Source organism: Pituophis catenifer, unplaced genomic scaffold, assembly GCF_029215685.1.
Source record: "Pituophis catenifer annectens isolate HBS135680 unplaced genomic scaffold, rPitCat1.0.hap2 SCAF_12, whole genome shotgun sequence".
Lineage (NCBI taxonomy): Eukaryota > Metazoa > Chordata > Lepidosauria > Squamata > Colubridae > Pituophis > Pituophis catenifer.
In genome coordinates this window covers 18074738-18098409 of record NW_027256892.1, presented here as the reverse complement: position 1 = coordinate 18098409, position 23672 = coordinate 18074738, and the positions used below count along the sequence as shown (strand labels likewise).

The window sequence follows — 23672 nt, the reverse complement described above, 5'->3', positions numbered from 1 at the left end:
TCAGCAAAAAAAGCCCCCAAACAGAGCTTCAGCAAAAAAAGCCCCCAAACAGAGCTTCAGAAAAAAAGCCCCCAAACAGAGCTTCAGAAAGAAGCCCCAAAACAGAGCTTCAGAAAAAAAGGCCCCCAAACAGAGCTTCAGAAAAAAAAGCCCCCAAACAGAGCTTCAGCAAAAAAAGCCCCCAAACAGAGCTTCAGAAAAAAAGCCCCCAAACAGAGCTTCAGAAAGAAGCCCCCAAATAGAGCTTCAGAAAAAAAGCCCCCAAACAGAGCTTCAGAAAAAAAGCCCCCAAACAGAGCTTCAGAAAGAAGCCCCCAAACAGAGCTTCAGAAAAAAAGCCCCCAAACAGAGCTTCAGAAAGAAGCCCCCAAATAGAGCTTCAGAAAAAAAGCCCCCAAACAGAGCTTCAGAAAAAAAGCCCCCAAATAGAGCTTCAGAAAAAAAAGCCCCCAAACAGAGCTTCAGAAAAAAAGCCCCCAAACAGAGCTTCAGAAAAAAAGGCCCCCAAACAGAGCTTCAGAAAAAAAGCCTCCAAACAGAGCTTCAGCAAAAAAAGCCCCCAAACAGAGCTTCAGCAAAAAAAGCCCCCAAACAGAGCTTCAGAAAAAAAGCCCCCAAACAGAGCTTCAGAAAGAAGCCCCAAAACAGAGCTTCAGAAAAAAAGGCCCCCAAACAGAGCTTCAGAAAAAAAAGCCCCCAAACAGAGCTTCAGAAAAAAAAGCCCCCAAACAGAGCTTCAGAAAAAAAAGCCCCCAAACAGAGCTTCAGAAAAAAAAGCCCCCAAACAGAGCTTCAGAAAAAAAAGGCCCCCAAACAGAGCTTCAGAAAAAAAAGCCCCCAAACAGCTTCAGAAAAAAAGCCCCCAAACAGCTTCAGAAAAAAAAGCCCCCAAACAGAGCTTCAGAAAAAAAAACCCAAACAGAGCTTCAGAAAGAAGCCCCCAAACAGAGCTTCAGAAAGAAGCCCCCAAATAGAGCTTCAGAAAAAAAGCCCCCAAACAGAGCTTCAGAAAAAAAAGCCCCCAAACAGAGCTTCAGAAAAAAAGCCCCCAAACAGAGCTTCAGAAAAAAAGGCCCCCAAACAGAGCTTCAGAAAAAAAGCCTCCAAACAGAGCTTCAGCAAAAAAAGCCCCCAAACAGAGCTTCAGCAAAAAAAGCCCCCAAACAGAGCTTCAGAAAAAAAGCCCCCAAACAGAGCTTCAGAAAGAAGCCCCAAAACAGAGCTTCAGAAAAAAAGGCCCCCAAACAGAGCTTCAGAAAAAAAAGCCCCCAAACAGAGCTTCAGCAAAAAAAGCCCCCAAACAGAGCTTCAGAAAAAAAAGCCCCCAAACAGAGCTTCAGAAAAAAAGGCCCCCAAACAGAGCTTCAGAAAAAAAGCCTCCAAACAGAGCTTCAGCAAAAAAAGCCCCCAAACAGAGCTTCAGCAAAAAAAGCCCCCAAACAGAGCTTCAGAAAAAAAGCCCCCAAACAGAGCTTCAGAAAGAAGCCCCCAAACAGAGCTTCAGAAAAAAAGCCCCCAAACAGAGCTTCAGAAAAAAAAGCCCCCAAACAGAGCTTCAGAAAAAAAAGCCCCCAAACAGAGCTTCAGAAAAAAAAGCCCCCAAACAGAGCTTCAGCAAAAAAAGCCCCCAAACAGAGCTTCAGAAAGAAGCCCCCAAATAGAGCTTCAGAAAAAAAGGCCCCCAAACAAAGCTTCAGAAAAAAAAGGCCCCCAAACAGAGCTTCAGAAAAAAAGCCTCCAAACAGAGCTTCAGCAAAAAAAGCCCCCAAACAGAGCTTCAGAAAAAAAGCCTCCAAACAGAGCTTCAGAAAAAAAAGCCCCCAAACAGAGCTTCAGCAAAAAAAGCCCCCAAACAGAGCTTCAGAAAAAAAAGCCCCCAAACAGAGCTTCAGAAAAGAAGCCTCCAAACAGAGCTTCAGCAAAAAAAGCCCCCAAACAGAGCTTCAGAAAAAAAAGCCCCCAAACAGAGCTTCAATGGCTTTTTTTCTGAAGCTCTATTTCCGAGGCTTTCAGAGGCAGAAAAAAAAGTTTTTTCTGAAACAGAATTTCAGAAGTTTCAGAGGCAGAAAAAAAAGCAAAAAAAAGCAAGGCACGGAGCTCACAAACCAACGAACCTGTTGCTAAAGTTCACCTCTGGGAACAGCTGATTGGGGGTATTCCGGGAGGCCGATCCACCCACCAATCAGCTTTTTTCTTATTTTCCTCCACAAAAACTTAAGGTGCGTTTTTATACTCTGAAAAATACAGTACTTCCAATAGTTAGCAGAAAGAAACCTTTTCCCATTTTGTTCCCATCCTCTTCTTCGTCTAGGCCTCCGAAGTCCTCTCCCTGGCAAGGATGGAGTCCTTCATTCAGAAGCAAGAGAAGTTCCTGGAGGCTATGTCCAGCGAAGGTCCGGAGAGAGAGGGTGATGAAGAAGCTCCCTCAAATTTGAACCCAAAACCTGTAGAGGTGCTGCAGCAAACATCAGAGGAAGACACAAATTCTGGTATGTTCTCTCCAGCTCCAAAATTTGCTTCCTTCTGCTCCTGTTTGCTTCATAGACTGCTTTTCCGTAGGGTGTGTAGCAGGGGTGGTATTCGCTTACCTTCGCTACCGGTTCGCAAATGCGAGCGTACGGGCGTTCCACGCATGCACAGAACATCAAAAACAGGATGTGATGACATCCGGGCGGGTGGGTGGAGCCTCTTGCAGCGGCCGCTACCTGTTTGCACGAACCGGATAGAACTGGCTGAATACCACCACTGGTGTGTAGACGTGATCCAACCTTACTTCAACCCAGGTTAGAAATTGCAAATTTCAGCTCCACCATTAACATCCTATGTCCGTGATGGCGAACCTATGGCAGGCGTGCCACAGGTGGCACCCAGAGCCATATCTGCAGTCACATGAGCCCTAGTTTAGCTCCAGTGCGCATGTACGCGCTAGCCAGCTAATTTCCGGTCCCACCAGAAGTCGGAAAACAGGCTATTATTATTTTTTTTAATTTGATTTATATGCCGCCCTTCTCCGGAGACTCAGGGCGGCTTACAATGCGTTAAGCAATAGCCTTCATACTTTTGTATATTTATACAAAGTCATCTTATTGCCCCCATAATCCAGGTCCTCATTTTACCTACCTTAGAAAGGATGGAAGACTGAGGCAACCTTGAGCCTGGTGAGATTTGAACTTGCAGTAATTGCAGGCAGCAGATGTAAGTGGATGTTAATTAGTCTGCTGAGCCACCAGAGTATAAGTATAAACATAAACATGAACAAAGGACGTAAATACAGATAAATGGGGACAGTAGGACAGGGACGGTAGGCACGCTGGTGCACTTATGCACGCCCCCTTTACGGACCTCTTAGGAATGGGTGAGGTCCATGGTTTAAGGTTGAAGCTGTGGCCTCCGGAGGGCCTCGGGGGGTGGGGGAGAGGCCCTTTTCACCCTCCCCAGGCTCCAAGAAAGCCTCTGGAGCCTGGGGAGGGTGAAAAACGGGCCTACTGGGCCCACTGTGCATGCCAAACGCGGGGGGAGCATGTGGGAGTTGCGTGCGCATGCACGTGGGGGCGGGGCGCATTGAATTATGGGTGTGGGCATGCACATGTGCAACCCCCCCCCCAGCTCCCCACGCTTTTGGCATGAGATGGCAAAAAGGTTAGCCATCACTGTCCTACGTGTTGTTAGAGGCCGAGGTTAAAGAAGATTGAACGCTGTTCAATCACAGGTTCACAGACCTGAAAAACGCTCCATTGGGGAACTAAACTGAACCTCACTATGGCAAACATTTTGCGACCGGGCAGAATGAACCCCTTGTGGCAGCCATTTTGTCAAAAGAATACCACACATACTGACAGTTCCAGATGGTTTCATCAACTCCATATCTTTTTTAAAAATTATTTTTAATTTATTTATTTTGTCAAACATGTACGAGATAACAGGTATAAGTATAAACATAAACATGAACAAAGGAAGTAAATACAGATAAATGGGGACAGTAGGACAGGGACGGTAGGCACGCTGGTGCACCCCCCCCCCCTTTTACAGACCTCTTAGGAATGGGGTGAGGTCCACAGTTGACAGTTTGAGGTTGAAGCTGTGGGGGTTTGAGGATGTAACAACGGAGTCGGGTAGAGCATTCCAGGCATTGACCATTCTGTTGCTGAAGTTGTATTTTCTGCAATCGAGTTTGGAGCGGTTTACCTTCAGTTTGTATCTATTGTTTGCCCGTGTATTATTGTGGTTGAAGCTGAAGTAGTCATTGATAGGTAGGATGTGGTAGAAGACAATTTTGTGTACTAAGCTTAGGTCAGACTGTAGGTGGCATAGTTCTAGGTTGTCCAAGCTCAAACTTTCAAGCCTGATGGCATAAGGGATTCTATTGTGAGCAGAGAAGTGGAGGACTCTTCTCGTGAAATACTTCTGGACTTGTTCAGTTCTATTAATATCCAATATACAGTGTGGATTCCAGGCAGACAAGCTCTTTTCGAGAATTGGTCTGGCAAAGGTTTTGTATGCCCTAGTTAGCAGTACATTGTTACCGGAGAAGAAGCTTTGCAAAATTTGGTTAACAACTCTTAATGCCTTTTTGGCAATGCTGTTACAGTGAGCTCTGGCGCTTAGATCATTTGAAATGAGTACTCCTAGGCCAGTGATGGCTAACCTTTTTGCCATCATGTGCCAAAAGTGTGGGGAGTGTGGGGAGGAGGTTCGCGTGTACGCTGCCCACACCCATAATTTAATGCCCCGTGCTCCCCCTGCTTTTGGTACACAATGATGTGGTGGGCCCATTAGGCCCGTTTTTCTCCTTCCCCGAGCTCTAGACGCTTTCTAGGAGCCTGGGGAGGGCAAAACTGCCTCCCCCGAGAGGCCCTCCGGAGGCCAGAAGCAGCCTGTTTCCCAACTTCCGGTGGGCCCGGAAGGCCCGAAAATTAGCTGGCTGTCGTGTGCATGTGCCCACAGATATGGTTCAGCGTGTCACCTGTGGCATGCATGCCATAGATTCACCATCATGGTCCTAGGTCCTTGACAGAGTGAGGGTCATCTACGAGGTCATATCTGCCCAGCTTGCATTTGATGTTATGATTTTTGTTGCCCATGTGTAAAACAGAACATTTGTTAGTTGAGATTTGGAGTTCATTGGACTTCTCTGAAGGGGACAGCACAGACCTATACAGATTGATTGACAGCTCCTTAAAAGACAGCCTTTTGCCTGTTCTGTCACGAAACGTCCTCCATTATGAAGGCAATAAGAGAGCTTTTGAAATACAAATGGTCTCCATGGTCAAATGGGGAATCGGCCACAAGGTGGCAGCAGCATCGCATGAATTTGAAATAATCCCTCGCGAAAGTTACCCAGGATTTAAAGCAATACGGAATTAAAGGCCTGCTTGCAATATAATCTATGAAAGGGTTTTTCCCTACCTACCAAATTCTTCTTGGGAGGCAGTTCTGCCCAATGCAAAGCGATCGCCTGCGACGCACAATGCATTTACAGGCTGGGGTGAAATCCAGCAGCTTCTGACAGGTTCTGGAGAACCAGGAGCGGAAATTTGTAGTAGTTCGGAGAATCGGCAAATACCACCTCTCACTGGCACCAGAGTGGGGTGGGAATGGAGATTTTGCAGTATCCTTCCCATGGAGCGTGGTGGAAATGGAGATTTTGCAGTATCCTTCCCCTGGAGTGGGGTGGGAATGAAGATTTTGCAGTATCCTTCCCCTGGAGTGGGGTGGAAATTGATATTTTGCAGTATCTTTCCCCTGGAGTGAGGTGGAAATGGAGATTTTGCAGTATCCTTCTCCTGGAGTGGGGTGGAAATGGAGATTTTGCAGTATCTTTCCCCTGGAGTGGGGTGGGAATGGAGATTTTGCAGTATCTCCCCTGGAGTGGGGTGGGAATGGAGATTTTACAGTATCCTTCCCCTGAAGTAGGGTGGAAATTGAGATGTTGCAGTATCTTTCCCCTGGAGTGAGGTGGAAATGAAGATTTTGCAGTATCCTCCCCTGGAGTGGAGTGGAAATGGAGATTTTGCAGTATCCTTCCCCTGGAGTGGGGTGGGAATGAAGATTTTGCAGTATCCTTCCCCTGGAGTGGGGTGGGAATGGAGATTTTGCAGTATCCTTCCCCTACCATGCCCACCAAGCCACGCCCACAGAACCGGTAATTTAAAAATTTGGATTTCACCACCTGTTTACGGGCTGGGGAAAGGTAAAGAGGCACGAAAGCTGAGGTTGCTTGGACAGGTTGGGTAAGAATTAGCTTGGGACGTCATCCGTAGAGATGAGGCAGCATCTCTTTATAGCTGGCCTGGAAATCAAAGCAGGCGCTTCCTGATCTCCTGAATGCCTGTGGCTTCTCACATTGCAGTGCGCCGCAGTTCTTAGATGGTTCCCGCATCTAAGTAATGATTAAAGTCGAAGCTGCTCAGTTTCTGAGATCAGCCAAGGTTGGCTACAGGTAATTCTCAAGTTGCAACTGGAATGGAGCCTGCCCATTGCAGTCACAGATTCCGATGATCGTTAACGTGAGGGGCTCATGTGAGATCACCTTGCTTAATGACCTCTATCTCAGCTTTTCCTGATACGGTCATTAAGCCATGATCGTCGTGGCGGCTACAATACTAGCACAATCAGGGGGGAAAAAAGCCATGTTTGTAAGGCTGAATGAGGTCTGCTCTCTGGAATCTCCTTACTGTTTTGTTGTTGTTGTTGTTGTTTTTGAAAAGTTTTACAAAAAAACAAGAATTTTCTTCCTCCCCCCCATGTTCCCCCCCACCCTTTCCCTCCCCTTATCCCACCCTTCCCCCCCCCCAGACTTCCCAGAGCAAAATACAAGGTATTTCATTTAACAATCATAAACTAGATTAACCTACTTATCCTCAGACTACTAGATCCCCCCCTGAAACCTTAACTCCACTATAGATAACATAATACTTCTAATACTTAACATTCATTCATAAGCTATTTGATATTTTCTTGTCTGATACTTATTTTGAATATAATCAATCCATCTTCTCCATTCCGATACGTATCTTTCTTGTGTATAGTCCTTCAAGTACGCTGAGATTTTTGCCATTTCTGCTAGGTTCGTTACTTTCAGTATCCACTCTTCAATAGTAGGCAAAGAGTCCTTCTTCCAATATTGCGCTACCAACAGCCTAGCTGCTGATATTAAATTCAAAATCAATTTAGTCTCTGATACTGTACAGTCCGTAGTTATACCCAGTAGGAACAATTGAGGAGTAAATTTCAACCTTCTTTTCAGAATGTTCTGCATCACCCACCAAATTTTTATCCAAAATGCCTTGATTTTCTTACAGGTCCACCATATATGATAATAGGTTGCATCATTACATTCACATCTCCAACATTTAGCTTGCAAATTCGAGTACATACATGATAATTTTTTAGGATCTAAGTGCCATCTATAAAACATTTTATAAAAATTCTCTCTCAAATTTTGTGCTTGCGTAAACGTAACATTTCTAACCCAAATCTTTTCCCATGTTTCCATCATCACTGGTTCCTTTTTTGCAGAACAACAACAACAACAACAAAACTGTTTTGGGTTTTTTTTGTTCTGCAAAGAACTGCTTGATTATCCGTTTCTCCCTTGCTTGCTGACTTGATTTGTTTTACTGCCTTTAAGAAGGAACAGTAATCCTATGGTAAACTCGTGGCCTAATCTGGAATAAGACAAGAAGAGTTGGCGCGTCTTTAAGGAGGGATAAAAAGCTATTTTTAGACTTTTAAAATCCCATCTGTATGATTTTTATAAATAACTCAAGGTGGTGAATATGCCTAACACTCCTTCCTCCTCCAACCTTTCCCACAACAACAACTTTGCGAGATGGTTTGGGATGAGAGAGAGAGGGACTGGCTCAAAGCCACCCAGCCTGCTTTTATGCCCAAGTCACTCATGTAGCTTTCAAGCCTAAGGCAGAACTAGAATTCACACTCTCCTGGTGATTGACACAAAGTTACCCAGCCTGCTTTTGTGCCTAAGATGGGACTAGAATTCACTGTCTCCTGGTGATTGATCCAAAGTCACCCATGCGGCTTTCATGCCTAATGCAGAACTAGAATTCACACTCTCCTGGTGATTGATACAAAGTTACCCAGCCTGCTTTTGTGCCTAAGATGGGACTAGAATTCACTGTCTCCTGGTGATTGATCCAAAGTCACCCATGCGGCTTTCATGCCTAACGCAGAACTAGAATTCACACTCTCCTGGTGATTGACACAAAGTTACCCAGCCTGCTTTTGTGCCCAAGGTGGGACTAGAATTCACTATCTCCTGGTGATTGGTTCCAAGTCAACCATGTGGCTTTCATGCCTAAGGCAGAACTAGAATTCACACTCTCCTGGTGATTGACACAAAGTTACCCAGCCTGCTTTTGTGCCTAAGGTGGGACTAGAACTCAGGGTTTCCTGGTGATTGGTCCAAAGTCACCCATGCGGCTTTCATGCCTAACGCAGAACTAGAATTCACACTCTCCTGGTGATTGACACAAAGTTACCCAGCCTGCTTTTGTGCCTAAGGTGGGACTAGAACTCAGGGTTTCCTGGTGATTGGTCCAAAGTCACCCATGCGGCTTTCATGCCTAACGCAGAACTAGAATTCACACTCTCCTGGTGATTGACACAAAGTTACCCAGCCTGCTTTTGTGCCTCAGGTGGGACTAGAACTCACAGTCTCCTGGTGATTGGTCCAAAGTCACCAGCCAGCTTTCTTGCCTTAAACTAGAACTCACGAGTTTCCTGTGATTGGCCCTGAGTCATCCAGCCTGCTTTTGTGCCTAAGGTGGGACTAGAAATTCACGGTCTCCTGATGATTGGGCCGAAATCACCCAGGCGGCTTTGGTGCCCAAAGCAGGACTAGAATTCACAGTCTCCTGGTTTCTAGCCTAATACCTTCACTAGTACACCAGACTTGATGGTTATGTGCATATACTTTTCATGGTGATGCGATCTCTAGTATCTCAATTAGAGTTAGGAAAAACATGAAGGTGCTCTTACATGTATGGACAATAGCGAAGTTGTAGACCTGGTGTAAAATCTTCTTATGTTTGCAGGACCAGAGACTTTGCTGGCAGATGTCGTTCTGGACCTTCTTTGTCTGATCATGGTAGACCAGTGGAGTTGGCTGTGGTCAGAGAACATGCAGAAGATCCTACACCTGCTCTTTGGGACATTGATCCAAAGGTAAGGTTTTACACAACTGGAACTTGGTTCTTGCTCTTGCTATGAGTATCAATCAAACTGTTCTGTCCCCAACCACATGCACACACACCAACAGACGTTCAAGAGTTAAAGACCAAACCAGCCGGCAAAATCCTTTTCCTTATGATAACGGAACTTGGCAACAACCTAGTGGCTGCCTGCCAAGAGTTTATTATTTACGAAGAGGAGAGATAACTTCTCCCCACTCCTGGTACATCAAAAGAAACAGCTCAATAATTACGGAGTCAATCAAGTCCAGAGATAATCCAGCAAAGTCTATAGCCAAAAATCCAGCAATGCAGAATGGCGTGGAAGCTTTCAGCTTTGTTCGTCACAAGGTTTGACTGGCCACCACGCTCCCTTTTATATCCTGTGGGGTATGGTCCAGTGACTCAGCCTAATCTCGGGCACGCCTTTTCTTCTGTTGCGCGCGCTTATCTCTGCGACGCTGGCGTGGATCCAGCCAAGACTCATTACCTTCATCACTGTCCATCTGTGGCTGCGTGGACGTGCTTGGCCCCAGCCCTATCTCTTGCCCTTCGGCGGACACCGAAGGCATTGCCAGAGAGGAGGGTCCTGGAGAGGGAGGCCTTGCCAACTCCTCTCCTTCACTCTCGGAGTCCTCTCCTGCCGATGACACAGGCTCCGGTAACAGAGCCACAACACAAACCGTGGTTTTGAGTTGATTCCAGAAATTGGAAGACTCAACCGGAAAGGTCGTTTTCTTAAATTATCACCTGCCTTCCCAGATAATAAGTGTTTGGAGGTTTTTCAGAGATGGTCTTTCAATGATCTTCGGATTCTTTCTCGTTCCTAAAAGAAGTTGTAACCGAGGGCCCAAAACACTCCACAATCTACATCTACATGGAGGGAAGTATGTAGTGGAATATTCCAAGGCTCTGTTTTAGGCCCAGTACTCTTCAACATCTTCATCAATGACTTGGACGAGGGGATAGATGGGGAATTCATCAAATCTGCAGATGACACCAAGCTGGCAGGAATAGCCAACGCTCCAGAAGATAGGCTTAAAATACAGAAGGATTTTGACAGACTTGAACATTGGGCTGTATCTAACAAAATGAAATTCAATGGTGAAAAAAGTAAGGTTCTATATTTAAGCAAGAAAAACAAAATGCACAGGTACCATATATGTGGTACCTTGCTCAATAATAGTAACTGTGAGAGGGATCTTGGAGTCCTAGTGGACAACCATTTAGATATGAGCCAGCAGTGTGCAGCAGCTGCCAAAAAAAGCCAACACAGTTCTAGGCTGCATAAACAGAGGGATAGAATCAAGATCACATGAAGTGTTAATACCACTTTATAATGCCTTGGTAAGACCACACTTGCAATATGGCATTCAGTTTTGGTCACCACGATGTAAAAAGGATGTTGAGACTTTAGAAAGAGTGCAGAGAAGAGCAACAAAGATGATTAGGAGACTGGTGGCTAAAACATGAAGAAGAGTTGCTGGAATTGGGTATGTCTACTTTGATGAAAAGAACTAGTGGAGACATGATAGCAGTGTTCCAATATCTCAGGGGCTGCCACAAAGAAGAGGGAGTCAAGCTAATTCTCCAAAGTACCTATGGGTCGGACAAGAAGCAATGGGTGGAAACTAATCAAGGAGAGAAGCAACCTAGAACTAAGAAGAAATTTCCCAACAGAACAATTAATCAGTGGAACAACTTGCCTCCAGAAGTTGTGGATGTTCCAACGCTAGAAGTTTTTAAGAAGATGTTAGATAACCATTTGTCTGAAGTGGTGTAGGGTTTCCTGCCTAAGCAGGGGGTTGGACTAGAAGACCTCCAAGATCCCTTCCAACTCTGTTATTCTAAATTCTGAATGAACATCACCCACTGAAATGTCCTTAAATATACTTAACAGAAGTTTGTGTTTATTAAATGACTATCTCGGCGGCGATGTGAATGTTGAATTTTTGCTGATGGTCTGTTTATCTCCCCCACTCCACCCCTCCTTTCCCTTATACCCGGCAGTCCCGAAGGACAGCTGTCTGGGGTACGAAGGACATCATATTCACAGTCTAGGTTATTTGAGCTATTTGAAGCAAAGGTTGCCAAAAAATGTTGAGGTCAAGGGAATGCTAATAGGTACAAGCCTGCTGATTTTCTTTTTAAAGATAAGCAGGTCAGGAAGAATGAGCGCGCTTCCGAAAATGAGCTTTTAAAAATGGAGCGAACAAGCGGGAAGCCGATACCCTTGAAGGGGAAGATGCTTAGAGGCACGAGGACATTCAGGGGAATGTCATACCTCACTCAAATGCTGGACTGTCACCAGCCCTGGGGCAGCGCTGATAAAGATGTATGCTTCTTTGAAGAGAGGGGGAATGACGTGGAAGCGAGTCCCAACCGAGCTGACTTGCAAACATTTCCCGTACAGTGTTGCAGCTTAAGACTAAAACGGTAGTTTTGGGACCCGGGATTTTGGTCCGGGTTCAGCTGTTGCAGATCACAAGACCAGGGGAAGTAGTGTGCAAAATGGAAGGGCTTAATGTCCCGTCCTAGTATATAGAATAGAATAGACCTGGAAGGGACCTTGGATGTCTTCTAGTCCAGCCCCCTACTCAAGCAGGAGACCCTGTATAAGTTCAGATAAATGACTGTCCAGTCTCTCCTTAAAAACCTCCATTGATGAAGCACCCACAACTTCTGAAGGTAAGCTGTTGCACTTGTTAATTGTCTTCACTGTTAGGAAGTTTCTCTCTAACTCCGGGTTGCTTCTCCCTTTGATCAGTTTCCAACCATTATTTCTTGTTCTGCCCTCTGGCGCTTTGGAGAATAATTTGACCCCCTCTTCATTGTGGCAGCCTCTCAAATGCTGGGATAGTGCTATCATGTCGCCCCTAATTCTTCTTTTCTCTAGACTAGCCAGACCCAAATTCTGCAGCCGTTCTTCATATGTTTTAATCTCCAGGCCTTTGATCATTTTAGCTGCTCTTCTCTGAACTTTTTCCAAAATCTCAACAACTTTTTTGTAGTATGGTGACCAAACTTGGTTGCAGTATTCCAGGTGTGGTCTTACTAGGGGTTTTATAAAGTGGTACTAATACTTTACGTGATCTTGATTCTATGCCTCTGTTCATACAACCATGTATTAGCTTTTTTGGCTGCTACTGCACATTCCTGGCTCATATTCAAGTGATCGTCTACTAAGACTCCAAAGTCTCTCTCTCTCTCACCCACACACGTCTCCTTCTCTTCTGCTGGAATTCGTTATGCCTAGTTTAATGAAAAGAAGGACTAGGGGTGACATGATAGTAGTGTTCCAATATCTCAGGAGTTGCCACAAAGAAGAGGAAGTCAAGATATTCTCCAAAGCACCTGAGGGCAGGACAAGAAGCAATGGATGGAAACTAATCAAGGAGCGAAGCAACTTAGAACTAAGGAGAAATTTCCTGACAGTTAGAACAATTAATCAGTGGAACTGCTTGCCTCCAGAAGTTGTGAATGCTCCAACACTGGAAGTTTTTAAGAAGAGGTTGGACAACCATTTGTCTGAAGTGGTGTAGGGTTTCCTGCCTAAGCAGGGGGTTGGACTAGAAGACCTCCAAGGTCCCTTCCAACTCTATTCTATTCTATTCTATTCTATTCTATTCTATTCTATTCTATTCTATTCTATTCTATTCTATTCTATTCTATTCTAATTGTGGATTCAGGGAAGTAGAAATCCTCACTCACTTTGTCTTTATGGATCCAGGGTAGCGTAAGATTTCCGTCGCTAAGCAAGGCATTTGTTAAGTGGGTTTGGCCCCTTTTGACGGCCTTTCTTGTCACAGTTGTTAAGAGAATCTGGCTTCCCCCTTGACTTTGCTCATCAGAAGGTCCCTCAAGAGGGGTCATGTGACCCCGGGACACTGCCACCGTCATTTCATTAATACGAGTCAGGTGACAAGCAGCTGAATTTTAAATCACGTGATCATGGGGATGCTGCAATGGATGTAATTGCGAATATGGTCATAAGTGAATGAATGAACCGTGTGATAAGTCGAGGAGTACTTATAAACCCAGAATCTCTATAGGGCAGTGTTTCTCAACCTTGGAAGCTTGAAGATGGGTGGACTTCAACTCCCAGAATCCCCCAGCCAGCTGGCTGGAGGATTCTGGGAGTTGAAGTCCACCCATCTTCAAGCTACCAAGGTTGAGAAACACTGCTATAGGGCAAGAAGGTGGTAGGGCAGAAAGCAGCAGGGAAGCATTAAATCTCTGCTGATGTTGACTCTCTGCAGCAACACAAACGTTCATTGCACATATCCAGCCCAGGGGGCATAGTTTGAGGACCCCTGATTTTGTGCAATATTTTTAAAATATGTCAGCCTGGTGGCTCAGCAGACTGATAGCATTGTGATTAACGCCAGCTGTCTGCAATTACTGTACGTTCGACTCTCACCAGGCTCAAGGTTGACTCAGCCTTCCATCCTTTCTAAGGTAGGTAAATTGAGGACCCAGTTTGTGGGGGCAATAAGCTGACTTTGTATAAATATACAAAAGTATGAAGGCTATTGCTTAACGCACTGTAAGCCGCCCTGAGTCTCCAGAGAAGGGCGGCATATAAATCAAATTTTTTAAAAAAATAAAAATGCAAATAATTTTTCTGCGGACCATCAAAATTTTCTCACGGACCACCAGTTGGTGACCGCTGTCCTAGTGGACGATCATTTGAATATGAGCCAGCAGTGTGCAGCAACAGCCAGAGAAGCTAATACAATTCTGGGTTGTATAAACAGAGGCGTAGAATCAAGATCACGTGAAATATTAGTGCTGTTTTACAAAACCCTAGTAAGACCACACCTGGAATAATTAGTATGTATTTTGGTCACCATACTACCAAAAGGATGTTGAGACCATGGAAAAAGTTTAGAGAAGATCAACTAAAATGATCAAAGACCTTAGGAGCCTGGATAGCTCTGCAGACAAGACACTGTAATTTAACACCAGCTGTCTGCAATTAAAGTAAGTTGAATCTTGCCAGGCTCAAGGTTGACTCAGCCTTCCATCCTTTCTAAGGTAGGTAAATTGAGGACCCAGTTTGTGGGGGCAATAAGCTGACTTTGTATAAAATATACAAAAGTATGAAGGCTATGGCTTAACGCATTGTAAGCCGCCCTGAGTATCCGGAGAAATCAAATAAAAAAAAAAAGAAGACCTGGAGACTAAAACATATGAAGAACAGCTGCCGATTTTTGGTTTGGCTAATTCAGGGGTCTGCAACCTTAAACACTCCAAAGAACCATTTGGACCCGTTTCCCACAGAAAAGAAAACACCGGGAGCCACAAAACCCTTCCCGTGTCCTGACTATTTCTTGAATGCCCACAAAACTAGCGTATGTAGTTGAATTAAACGTTCTGTTTTCCTTCTGAAACTTTTCTTGGATTTATCCATGGTTGGCCTACCGGGGGTTGAAAAGCTCAATAAATCGCGTGCCGGCGGGTGTCGCACATTGGCGGTTGTGACGCATATTTTGAGCGACAGGGAGCCGCAGCAGAGGGGTGAAAGAGTCACATGCGGCTCCAGAGCTGCAGGTTGCTGACCCCTGGGCTAGTCTAAAGAAAAGAAGAATTAGGGGTGACATGATAGCAGAATTCCAGTATTTGAGCATCTGCCACAAAGAAGACGGGGGTTAAATTATTCTCCAAAGCACCAGAAGGCAGGACAAGAAACAGTGGCTGGAAACTAATCAAAGAGAGAATCAACCTGGAATTAAGGAGGAACTTCCTAACAGTGAGGACAATTAATCAGTGGAACAGCTTGCCTCCAGAAATCGTGGGTGCTCCATTACTGGAGGTTTTTAAGAAGAGACGCTAGATGGTCACTTATCTGAAATGGTATCGGTTCTCCTGCTTGACCAAGTGGCTGGATTAGAAGACCTCCCAGATCCCTTCCAGCTCTATTCCATTCTAAAGACTAGATTGTTAAGGCAAAAGGACCTTTGTGGAAGAAGTTAAAGCACTTCTGTGCTTCTTCCAAGATAATACTCCGGCTATGACGTTGCCAGGACTTGAACTCAGTTTTCCTTTTGGCACCTTGGGTTTTATAGTGCATGCCTAGATCTTAACTGAAGCAACATCTTTCTTTTCCCCTGGAAAGTGTCATAACTCAACAAGCACCGAGCATCTTGGCTTGAGTTATTTGGCCACATTGTAGTAGCCCTAATTATTGCTGCTACTCTTCTTTTATGGCTGTAAAAAAACAAGAACCTCGAATTCAGGGTCCCCTGGCAATAATGTCAGATTTTGAGAGAGAGAGAGAGAGTGCTGCCCTGGATCTTCTCACTCAAAAGACTGCTGAAGAATAGAAGGAAACAGATTTATAGCAATAAGTTGCAATCCGCTCACGCCTCAGGCACAATGAGAGAGTTGGAGCAGCTTCTTGTAAAAAGAAAGGAATTGTAAAGAGCCAGTTCTTTATATCTCGAGTATTAAAACCCCCATTGGCATAGAGAAAGTCCACCCTAGAAGTTAGCCCTTGTTCTGCACCATAGAACAATAGAATAACAGAGTTGGAAGGGACCTTGGAGGTCTTCTAGTCCAACCCCCTGCTTAGGCAGGAAACCCTACACCACTTCAGACAAATGGTTATCCAACATCTTCTTAAAAACTTCCAGTGTTGGAGCATCCACAATTTCTGCAGGCAAGTTGTTCCACTAGTTAATTATTCTAACTGTCAGTAGAGTAGGGTAGGGTAGGGTAGGGTAGGGTAGGGTAGGGTAGGGTAGGGTAGGGTAGAGTAGAGTAGAATAGAATAGAATAGAATAGAATAGAATAGAATAGAATAGAATAGAATAGAATAGAATAGAATAGAATAGAATAGAATAGAATAGAATAGAATAACAGAGTTGGAAGGGATCTTGGAGTCTTCTAGTCCAACCCCCTGCTTAGGCAGGAAACCCTACACCACTTCAGACAAATGGTTATCCAACATCTTCTTAAAAACTTCCAGTGTTGGAGCATCCACAATTTCTGCAGGCAAGTTGTTCCACTAGTTAATTATTCTAACTGTCAGTAGAGTAGGGTAGGGTAGGGTAGGGTAGGGTAGGGTAGGGTAGGGTAGGGTAGAATAGAATAGAATAGAATAGAATAGAATAGAATAGAATAGAATAGAATAGAATAGAATAGAATAGAATAGAATAACAGAGTTGGAAGGGATCTTGGAGTCTTCTAGTCCAACCCCCTGCTTAGGCAGGAAACCCTACATCACTTCAGACAAATGATTATCCAACATCTTCTTAAAGACTTCCAGTATTGGAGCATTCACATCTTCTGGAGGCATGTTGTTCCACTGGTTAATTGTTCTAACTGTCCATAGAATAGAGTAGAGTAGAGTAGAGTAGAGTAGAGTAGAGTAGAGTAGAGTAGAGTAGAGTAGAGTAGAGTAGAGTAGAGTAGAATAGAATAGAATAGAATAGAATAGAATAGAATAACAGAGTTGGAAGGGACCTTGGAGGTCTTCTAGTCCAACCCCCAGCTTAGGCAGGAAACCTTACACCACATCAGACAAATGGTTATCCAACATCTTCTTAAAAACTTCCAGTGTTGGAGCATTCACAACTCCTGGAGGCAAGTTGTTCCACTGATGAATTATTCTCACTGCCAGGAAATTTCTCCTTAGTTCTAAATTGCTTCTCCCCTTGATTAGTTTCCACCCATTGCTTCTTGTCCTGCCTTCAGGTGCTTTGGAGAATTGACATCTATCAAACAAGGGTGTCCTTCACCTTAAAACCGCCCCGCCGGGTGACATGGCCCTTAAGCCTCCTTTCCATGGCTGGGAAAGACCAACTGGCTGATTGAAGCCTGTTCTAAATCGCTCCCAATGATCTGATACTGTGGCAACGTCCAGGCGAGGGAAAAAGCAGATGACCGAAAAAGGCCTTGCTAGGGGAAGGAAGGCGTATCCCCTTCTCCGAAAAGGCAGGCCTGTCCCCCTTACGTAACATAAGAGCGATCTTTTCTTTGGTGGCTAATGATGGTAAAGAGATGGTTGCAACAGCCAGCCAAGAAATGAGATCATCGGCAGCTAAGAAAAGATTTGTCAGCCTGGGTGGGCACTCTCGGGCTCGGTCTGTAAACAATCCCTTTTTGTCCAATCTGCTGTCCTTGCTAGCAAAATTCCTGTCTTCGGAAGAGGAGTAGTGAACAGAGGGGGTCCCCAGACCTTCCTTTCCCCCCGCCAGCCCCCGGAATTTTTTTACTGTACCTCTTTGCTTTTTTGGCATGATGAGGGTAGCCATGGTAGGGGGACTCTCCGTAGATATGCGCTAAATCCGTGGGAGATGGCAGCTATTAAAAAACCCGAACCCGGGGGTAATCTCATCTCTTGCATCTAACACAGCTTGATCCTGGCTTCTGTTTCTGGGTCACACTGAGGTTTGATGGAATGTGAGGAACGCATGTCTGTCTGGGGATAGATTAAGATCTTGGCTGTCATTGGTGAAAAATCTAGGCCCTTTGGGGGACGGCGTATCAGGGTCTTTTGATACTTGTTTGCTAAAGATGAAGCCAAAGCATTTCCTGGCTATTAAAGGCATTCGGAGCCTCATCAGGTGAGCAAACTCTAAGCATCCCAAGCATCTCTTGTAAGCCTCTGAGTCAGCTGGGAGATAAAAATATAGATCCCAGCAGCCCCAAAACACGAGGTGTCTGTCTGCCATTCTTCACGGTGTTCAGCCCTAAAATCCTTCCCTTTGGCAGATCGGTGGGGTTTTTCAGTTCTTGGAGGTTTTTGAGAAGAGGGCTGGGCCGTCACCTTTCTAAGAAAGCTTAATTGGTATTTCTACGCATTCGCAGAGGGCTTGGCGAGATGATGATGATCCTCGCGGGCCTTCCAACTCCTGGATTCTAGGAAATGGGACAGCACCGAAAAAGGAAGAAGAGCGATGTGTCAGTTGATGCCTACACAAGGGTTCCCCCCAAAATAAGACATCCCCTGATAATAAGCCCAATCGGGCTTTTGAGCGCATGGCAATAAGGCCAAGCGCTTATTTCAGGGTTCAAAAAAATACAAGACAGGGTCTTATTTTCGGAAAAACACAGTATTTATCTTTTATTTTATTTATTTATTTTATTTTATTTCTATACCGCCCTTCTTCTGCGGGACTCAGGGCGGTATACAGCCGAGATAAAACATAGCATATAAAATTTAAAAAACAGTTTAAAAAACAATTAAATAATTTTGGCCCAAAATTTAAAACAACCCAATTAAAACCGAATTCAATTAAAACTGAGAGGATGGGATCAAGCCAGCCCGGCTAGATGGAATAAGTGTGTTTTCAGGGCCCGACGAAAAGTCCGGAGGTCTGATATCGTGCGTATCTCAGGAGGCAGGTCATTCCAGAGGGCAGGTGCTCCCACAGAGAAGGCTCTCCCCCTGGGGGTCGCCAGCCGGCACTGTCTGGCCGATGGCACCCTGAGGAGGCCCTCTCTGTGCGAGCGAACTGGTCTATCTATCTGTCTATCTCTCTCTCTCTCTCTCTCCCTCTCTCTCTCTCTCCCTCCCTCCTTACCTACCCTGTTTTCCCCAAAATAAGGCACCCCCTGATAATAAGCCCCATCAGGCTTTTGAGCGCATGGCAATAAGGCCAAGCGCTTTTTTCAGGGTTCAAAAAAATATAAGACAGGGTCTTATTTTCGGGGAAACACGGTACTATTCTGGACCTCAACCCAGTTTGGGGTTGAGGACCCAGTTTGTGGGGGCAAAAAGCTGACTTTGTATAAATATACAAAAGAATGAAGGCTATTGCTTAACGCATTGTAAGCCGCCCTGAGTCTCCGGAGAAGGGCGGCATATAAATCAAATTAAAAAAACAAAAAAAAAACCAGCAAGGCAGCTTGCCAATTCTAACATCCACCTGAACCAGGTTCTAGGTTTCCCAAGGAAAGATCTTGATGGCTTTCAAGGAAAGGCTAAAAGATTCTGTCTGTTGAGGAAAGGAAGAGACACAAGTTAAAGAGAATGTGTAAACCTGTGAGAAAGAAGACACTGTTTGTTTGATGTGCAGGAAGTAGAGTTGGGAACTGAGAAACACAACCTTTGACGACTTCTACAAGAGGAAAGGCATCTCCGTTGCTTGGCCAGGAACGTCTCAATCTTGGGGAGCACCTGCTGCTGAGATCTCATCCCTTAAAACAGGGGGTCTCCAACGTTGGCAACTTTAAGCCTGCAGGACTTGGAGTTGAAGTCCTGCAGGCTTAAAGTTGCCAACGTTGGAGACCCCTGCCTTAAAACAGGTTCCTGGAAGCACACACAAAAATTCCAGACCAGCTAGATTTAATCCCATTTTTGAAGACTTTGCTCAGAGTCTCATCGATGATTGAGAATTGGGCAGGAAGGGGAGAGAAGGTGGCCTTAGTTATGGGAATATGAAAATAAATGGCTTGAAAACTTTTGTTGTAGGCCAATGGACTTCCATTTATTTTATTTTATTTTCATTTTTCACCTTAACCTTTTCTGTGTAGCCCTGAGGACAATAGACAGGATTGTCTCCATTGCCAGTTCCAGCTTGGAGAAGAACAGGTAGATGTAGTTATGGCCACAAAGGTCTTGAGAACTTATCATCATTTTGCAGGAAGGCGGTGTCTTCAATGTGTTTTAGGAATAGACAAAAGGTTTTGGTTTTGGGAGAGAACTTGGAGAGAAGTCCACAATGTTCTTCTTTCTAGAGCAGTGTTTCTCAACCTTGGAAGCTTGAAGATGGGTGGACTTCAACTCCCAGAATCCCCCAGCCAGCGCTGCTGGCTGGGGGATTCTGGGAGTTGAAGTCCACCCATCTTCAAGCTTCCAAGGTTGAGAAACACTGTTCTAGAGCATCACATTCCCAGAGACGCTTTGATGGCTTCCAGAATTAAAAGTAGACCGTTCTTTCTTCCTTCATGTAGATGTCTCAGACTCATACTGACCTTCTCATTTTGCCAATTTCTTTTGGGTGGATTGGCTTTGGTTTCTGCTTGCAAACGAAAAGAAATTGGCATAAAAAGTAAAGGTTCACCTCGCACATGTGTGCTAGTCGTTCCCGACTCTAGGGGGCAGTGCTCATCTCCGTTTCAAAGCCAAAGAGCCAGCGCTGTCCGAAGACGTCTCCGTGGTCATGTGGCCGGCATGACTAAACGCCAAAGGTGCACGGAACGCTGTTCCCTTCCCACCAAAAGTGGTCCCTATTTTTCTACTTGCATTTTTTACGTGCTTTCGAACTGCTAGGTTGGCAGAAGCTGGGACAAGTAACGGGAGCTCACCCTGTGACACGGCACTAGCGATTCGAACCGCTGAACTGCCGACCTTTCGATCGACAAGCTCAGCGTCTTAGCCGCTGAGCCACCGCGTCCCGCTGAAATTGGCATACCTTTACATTAATATTGATACTGTCTGAAACCAAGTCAGATAAATAAGTTAATAAAGCAAAATAAAAGGAGAAAAGATATTCTTTGTTTCTTACTTAAGCAGGCTACAATCAATCTCTCCCAGCCTAGAGCTCCATACGCTGGACTACACTCCCCATCATTCTTCGTCAACATGGCTAAGAATGATGGGGACTGGTAGTTCGGCATATCTGGGTGGTGCCAGTGTGGGGGGAAGCTATTCCAATTTGGGCTCCGCTTTTTAATACGCGACACCCTTTCGCCTGTCCCCTTCCCTGGTCTTCCTAAACGACATCTGAGATCCTGGAACTATGCAAACTGTTAATCCAGAGATAAAGAGAATATGTCTGGACACATCCAATCTGTCTGCACTTAGACATCTGAGCAGGGTTCAAGCAGAGAATCGTCTTTGACAGGGAGGGGTGGGGGTGCAGGAATGGGAGCTTGGAAGGGTGCGTTTTAAAGGGCCAGCATCTCATTTCCAAACGATTTAAAATAAACCAGAAGCATCCTTAACTTGAGATAGGAAGCTGAGCACCTTTTAATCCAGGCGCTGAATCGGGCCTTGCTTGCTTTCTCCCAGAGATCATTTGATGTGACGCGGATGCATAGTTTTGCAGACAAAGTTGTCATTTTTGGCTCGCACACTGTAGTGCCCAGCTCCTCACTCTCTCCCCCACTCCCTCCCAACGGCAATAAAACAACAACTCTGGGTATTACATAGCCTGCTCCCTCCCTACAACCATCCATGACCACATCTTCTCTTTATAGACCTGCTTGTAAAAAATTATCATTTTCACCTTTATGATACCAATCGGTGGGGGGGAAAAAAATAATTTGCAACCGAGCGAGATACGTAAGTTTAGAAAAATAACCCTCCCACGCAGAAATTTCTACTTCAGGTTGCCAATCCGAAAGCACTCATTCTCTCTCTCTCTCTCTCTCTCCCTCCCTCCCTCTCTCTCTCTCTCTCTCTCTCCCTCCCTCTCTCTCTCTCTCTCGGCACAGGACTAATTGCACCAAGGAGAGCAATTTTAAGCAATTGTTCCCCAACCTCTTATTTTATGCAGCCGTATCTCGTCCCTGACATTTTTGAAAGAGCAGCGTCTGAGCTGGGATCCATCGCGGGGCGCCCATAGGCCGCTGAGAAAATGCGACCACCTCCCCGAATAGAATTAAGGCTACCGAGCGCGAATTCCTTGAAATTGAACTGCTCTTGCAGTTTTAAGGAATTGGGAAGGTGTTATTTCCAAGCCGGTAGGCGGCATTTGCTATTTAAAAATCTTCATGCTTCGGGAGGTGGAATCTGCCGGTTTAGTTCTCCACGGTTCATAAAAGAAATTAAGAAAATGGCCCAGGTTTAGAGGGAGGAAGAAGTGGGGGAAAGAAGTAAAAATGGGTTTAGCAGCCTGTGGTTTTCCAGTGGTGTAGAAATTTGTGCTTGCAGACACCAGAGGGCACCGCTTGTCCTGTTGTAAATCAGAATAAGCTGGCATGTGTAAGAGCAGTGCAATTCAAAACAGGAGAATTTAAGCACAGATGTAGCTCTCGAATGAGCTTCTTTCTTTCTTTTCTTTTATTAGATTTATATACTGCCCTACTCCTGAAGGACTCAGGGCGGTGAACAGGCACAAAATAAAATTCATAGATACAAAAGTTAAAAGATATAATTAAAACCAGATTAAATAATTTAGCCCGAGACAATTAAAAAAATCCCAATAATTTAAAACAGATTAAAATTTCGATTTAAAAGGAATTTTAAAACAGGGGAGAAAATTAGGCCAGGCCGGCTTGCTGGAATAGAAGAATCTTAAGAGCACGGTGGAAAGTGTGTAGATCCGGGATCCTCCGTATTTCTGGGGGGAGCTCGTTCCAGATAGTGGGTGCCCCAACAGAGAAGGCCCTCCCCCTGGGGGCTGCCAGTCGACATTTTTTAGCTGACGGCACCTGGAGGAGTCCCTCTCTATGAGAGCGTACCTGCCGATGGGAGGCTGCTTGTGGTAGTAGGTGGTCCCATAAATAACCAGGTCCTAAGCCATGGAGTGCTCTAAAGGTAACCAAAACCTTGAAGCGCACCCGGAAGACCACCGGGAGCCAGTGCAGCTCGTGTAGGAGAGGTGTCACACGGGAGCGCCATGTTGCTCCCATAATCACCTGTGTGGCCGCACTCTGCGCCAGTTGGAGCCTCCGGGTGCTCCTTAAGGGGAGCCCCATGTAGAGAGTGTTGCAGTAGTCCAGGCGGGAAGTGACGAGGGCATGAGTGACTGTGTGTAGGGAGTCCCAATCCAGAAAGGGACGCAACTGGCGAATCAGGCGAACCTGATGAAAAATCCTCTCAGTCATGGCCGTCAAGCGCTCTTCTAAAGACAGCCGTGAATCTAGGAGGACACCCAAGTTGCGAGCCCTCTCCGTGGGGACCAGCAATTCACCCCCAATAGTCAGTGATGGCGTCAACTGACTATATCGGGGCGTCGGAAACCACTGCCAGAGCTGCTGGTCTATTCCATCAGCTATATTTCTTCCAGGAAAGAAGGAGAAAAAAAATGCTTCTCTCTTTTCTAGTGTTGCCCAAACCTGTTTTCAAGATAAGGAACTTTGCAGTTGGACTATAATTTCTCATATTTAAAGGGGTTGGGAAGGACTCATGGAACAAATGCAGAAATTGCTTGATTAGTCTACAATTGTATTTCCCAACCTTGGTCATTTTAAGATGTGTGGATTTCATGCTACCTTGTTTCCCTGAAAATAAGACCCTGTCTTATATTTTTTTGAACCCTGAAATAAGCGCTTGGCCTTATTGCCACACGCTCAAAAGCCCGATTGGGCTTATTATCAGGGGATGTCTTATTTTGGGAGAATCAGGGTAGTATAGTATAGGGCCGTGATGGCGAACCTATGGCATGCGTGCCACAGGTGGCACACGGAGCCATATTAGTGGGCACGCGAACTCAGCTCTGACACGCATGCGCACGCTGGCCAGCTGATTTTTGGGCTTTCTGGGCCCACTGGATGTAGGTAAATGGGCCGTTTCCAGCCTCTGGAGGGCCTCCAGGGATGGTGGGGAAGGCTGTTTTTGCCCTCCCCAGACACCTAGAAAGTCTC

General features: G+C 45.3%; 1 protein-coding gene across 1 annotated transcript in view; it reads left to right on the top strand.

The window, feature by feature from the left end:
- SNX19 (sorting nexin 19) overlaps positions 1–23672 on the top strand; it is a 59110-nt gene that overhangs the window by 13100 nt on the left and 22338 nt on the right. The window contains 2 exon segments of the mRNA XM_070952481.1: positions 2312–2489; positions 9057–9186. Coding sequence (XP_070808582.1) covers positions 2312–2489; positions 9057–9186 — 308 coding nt within the window.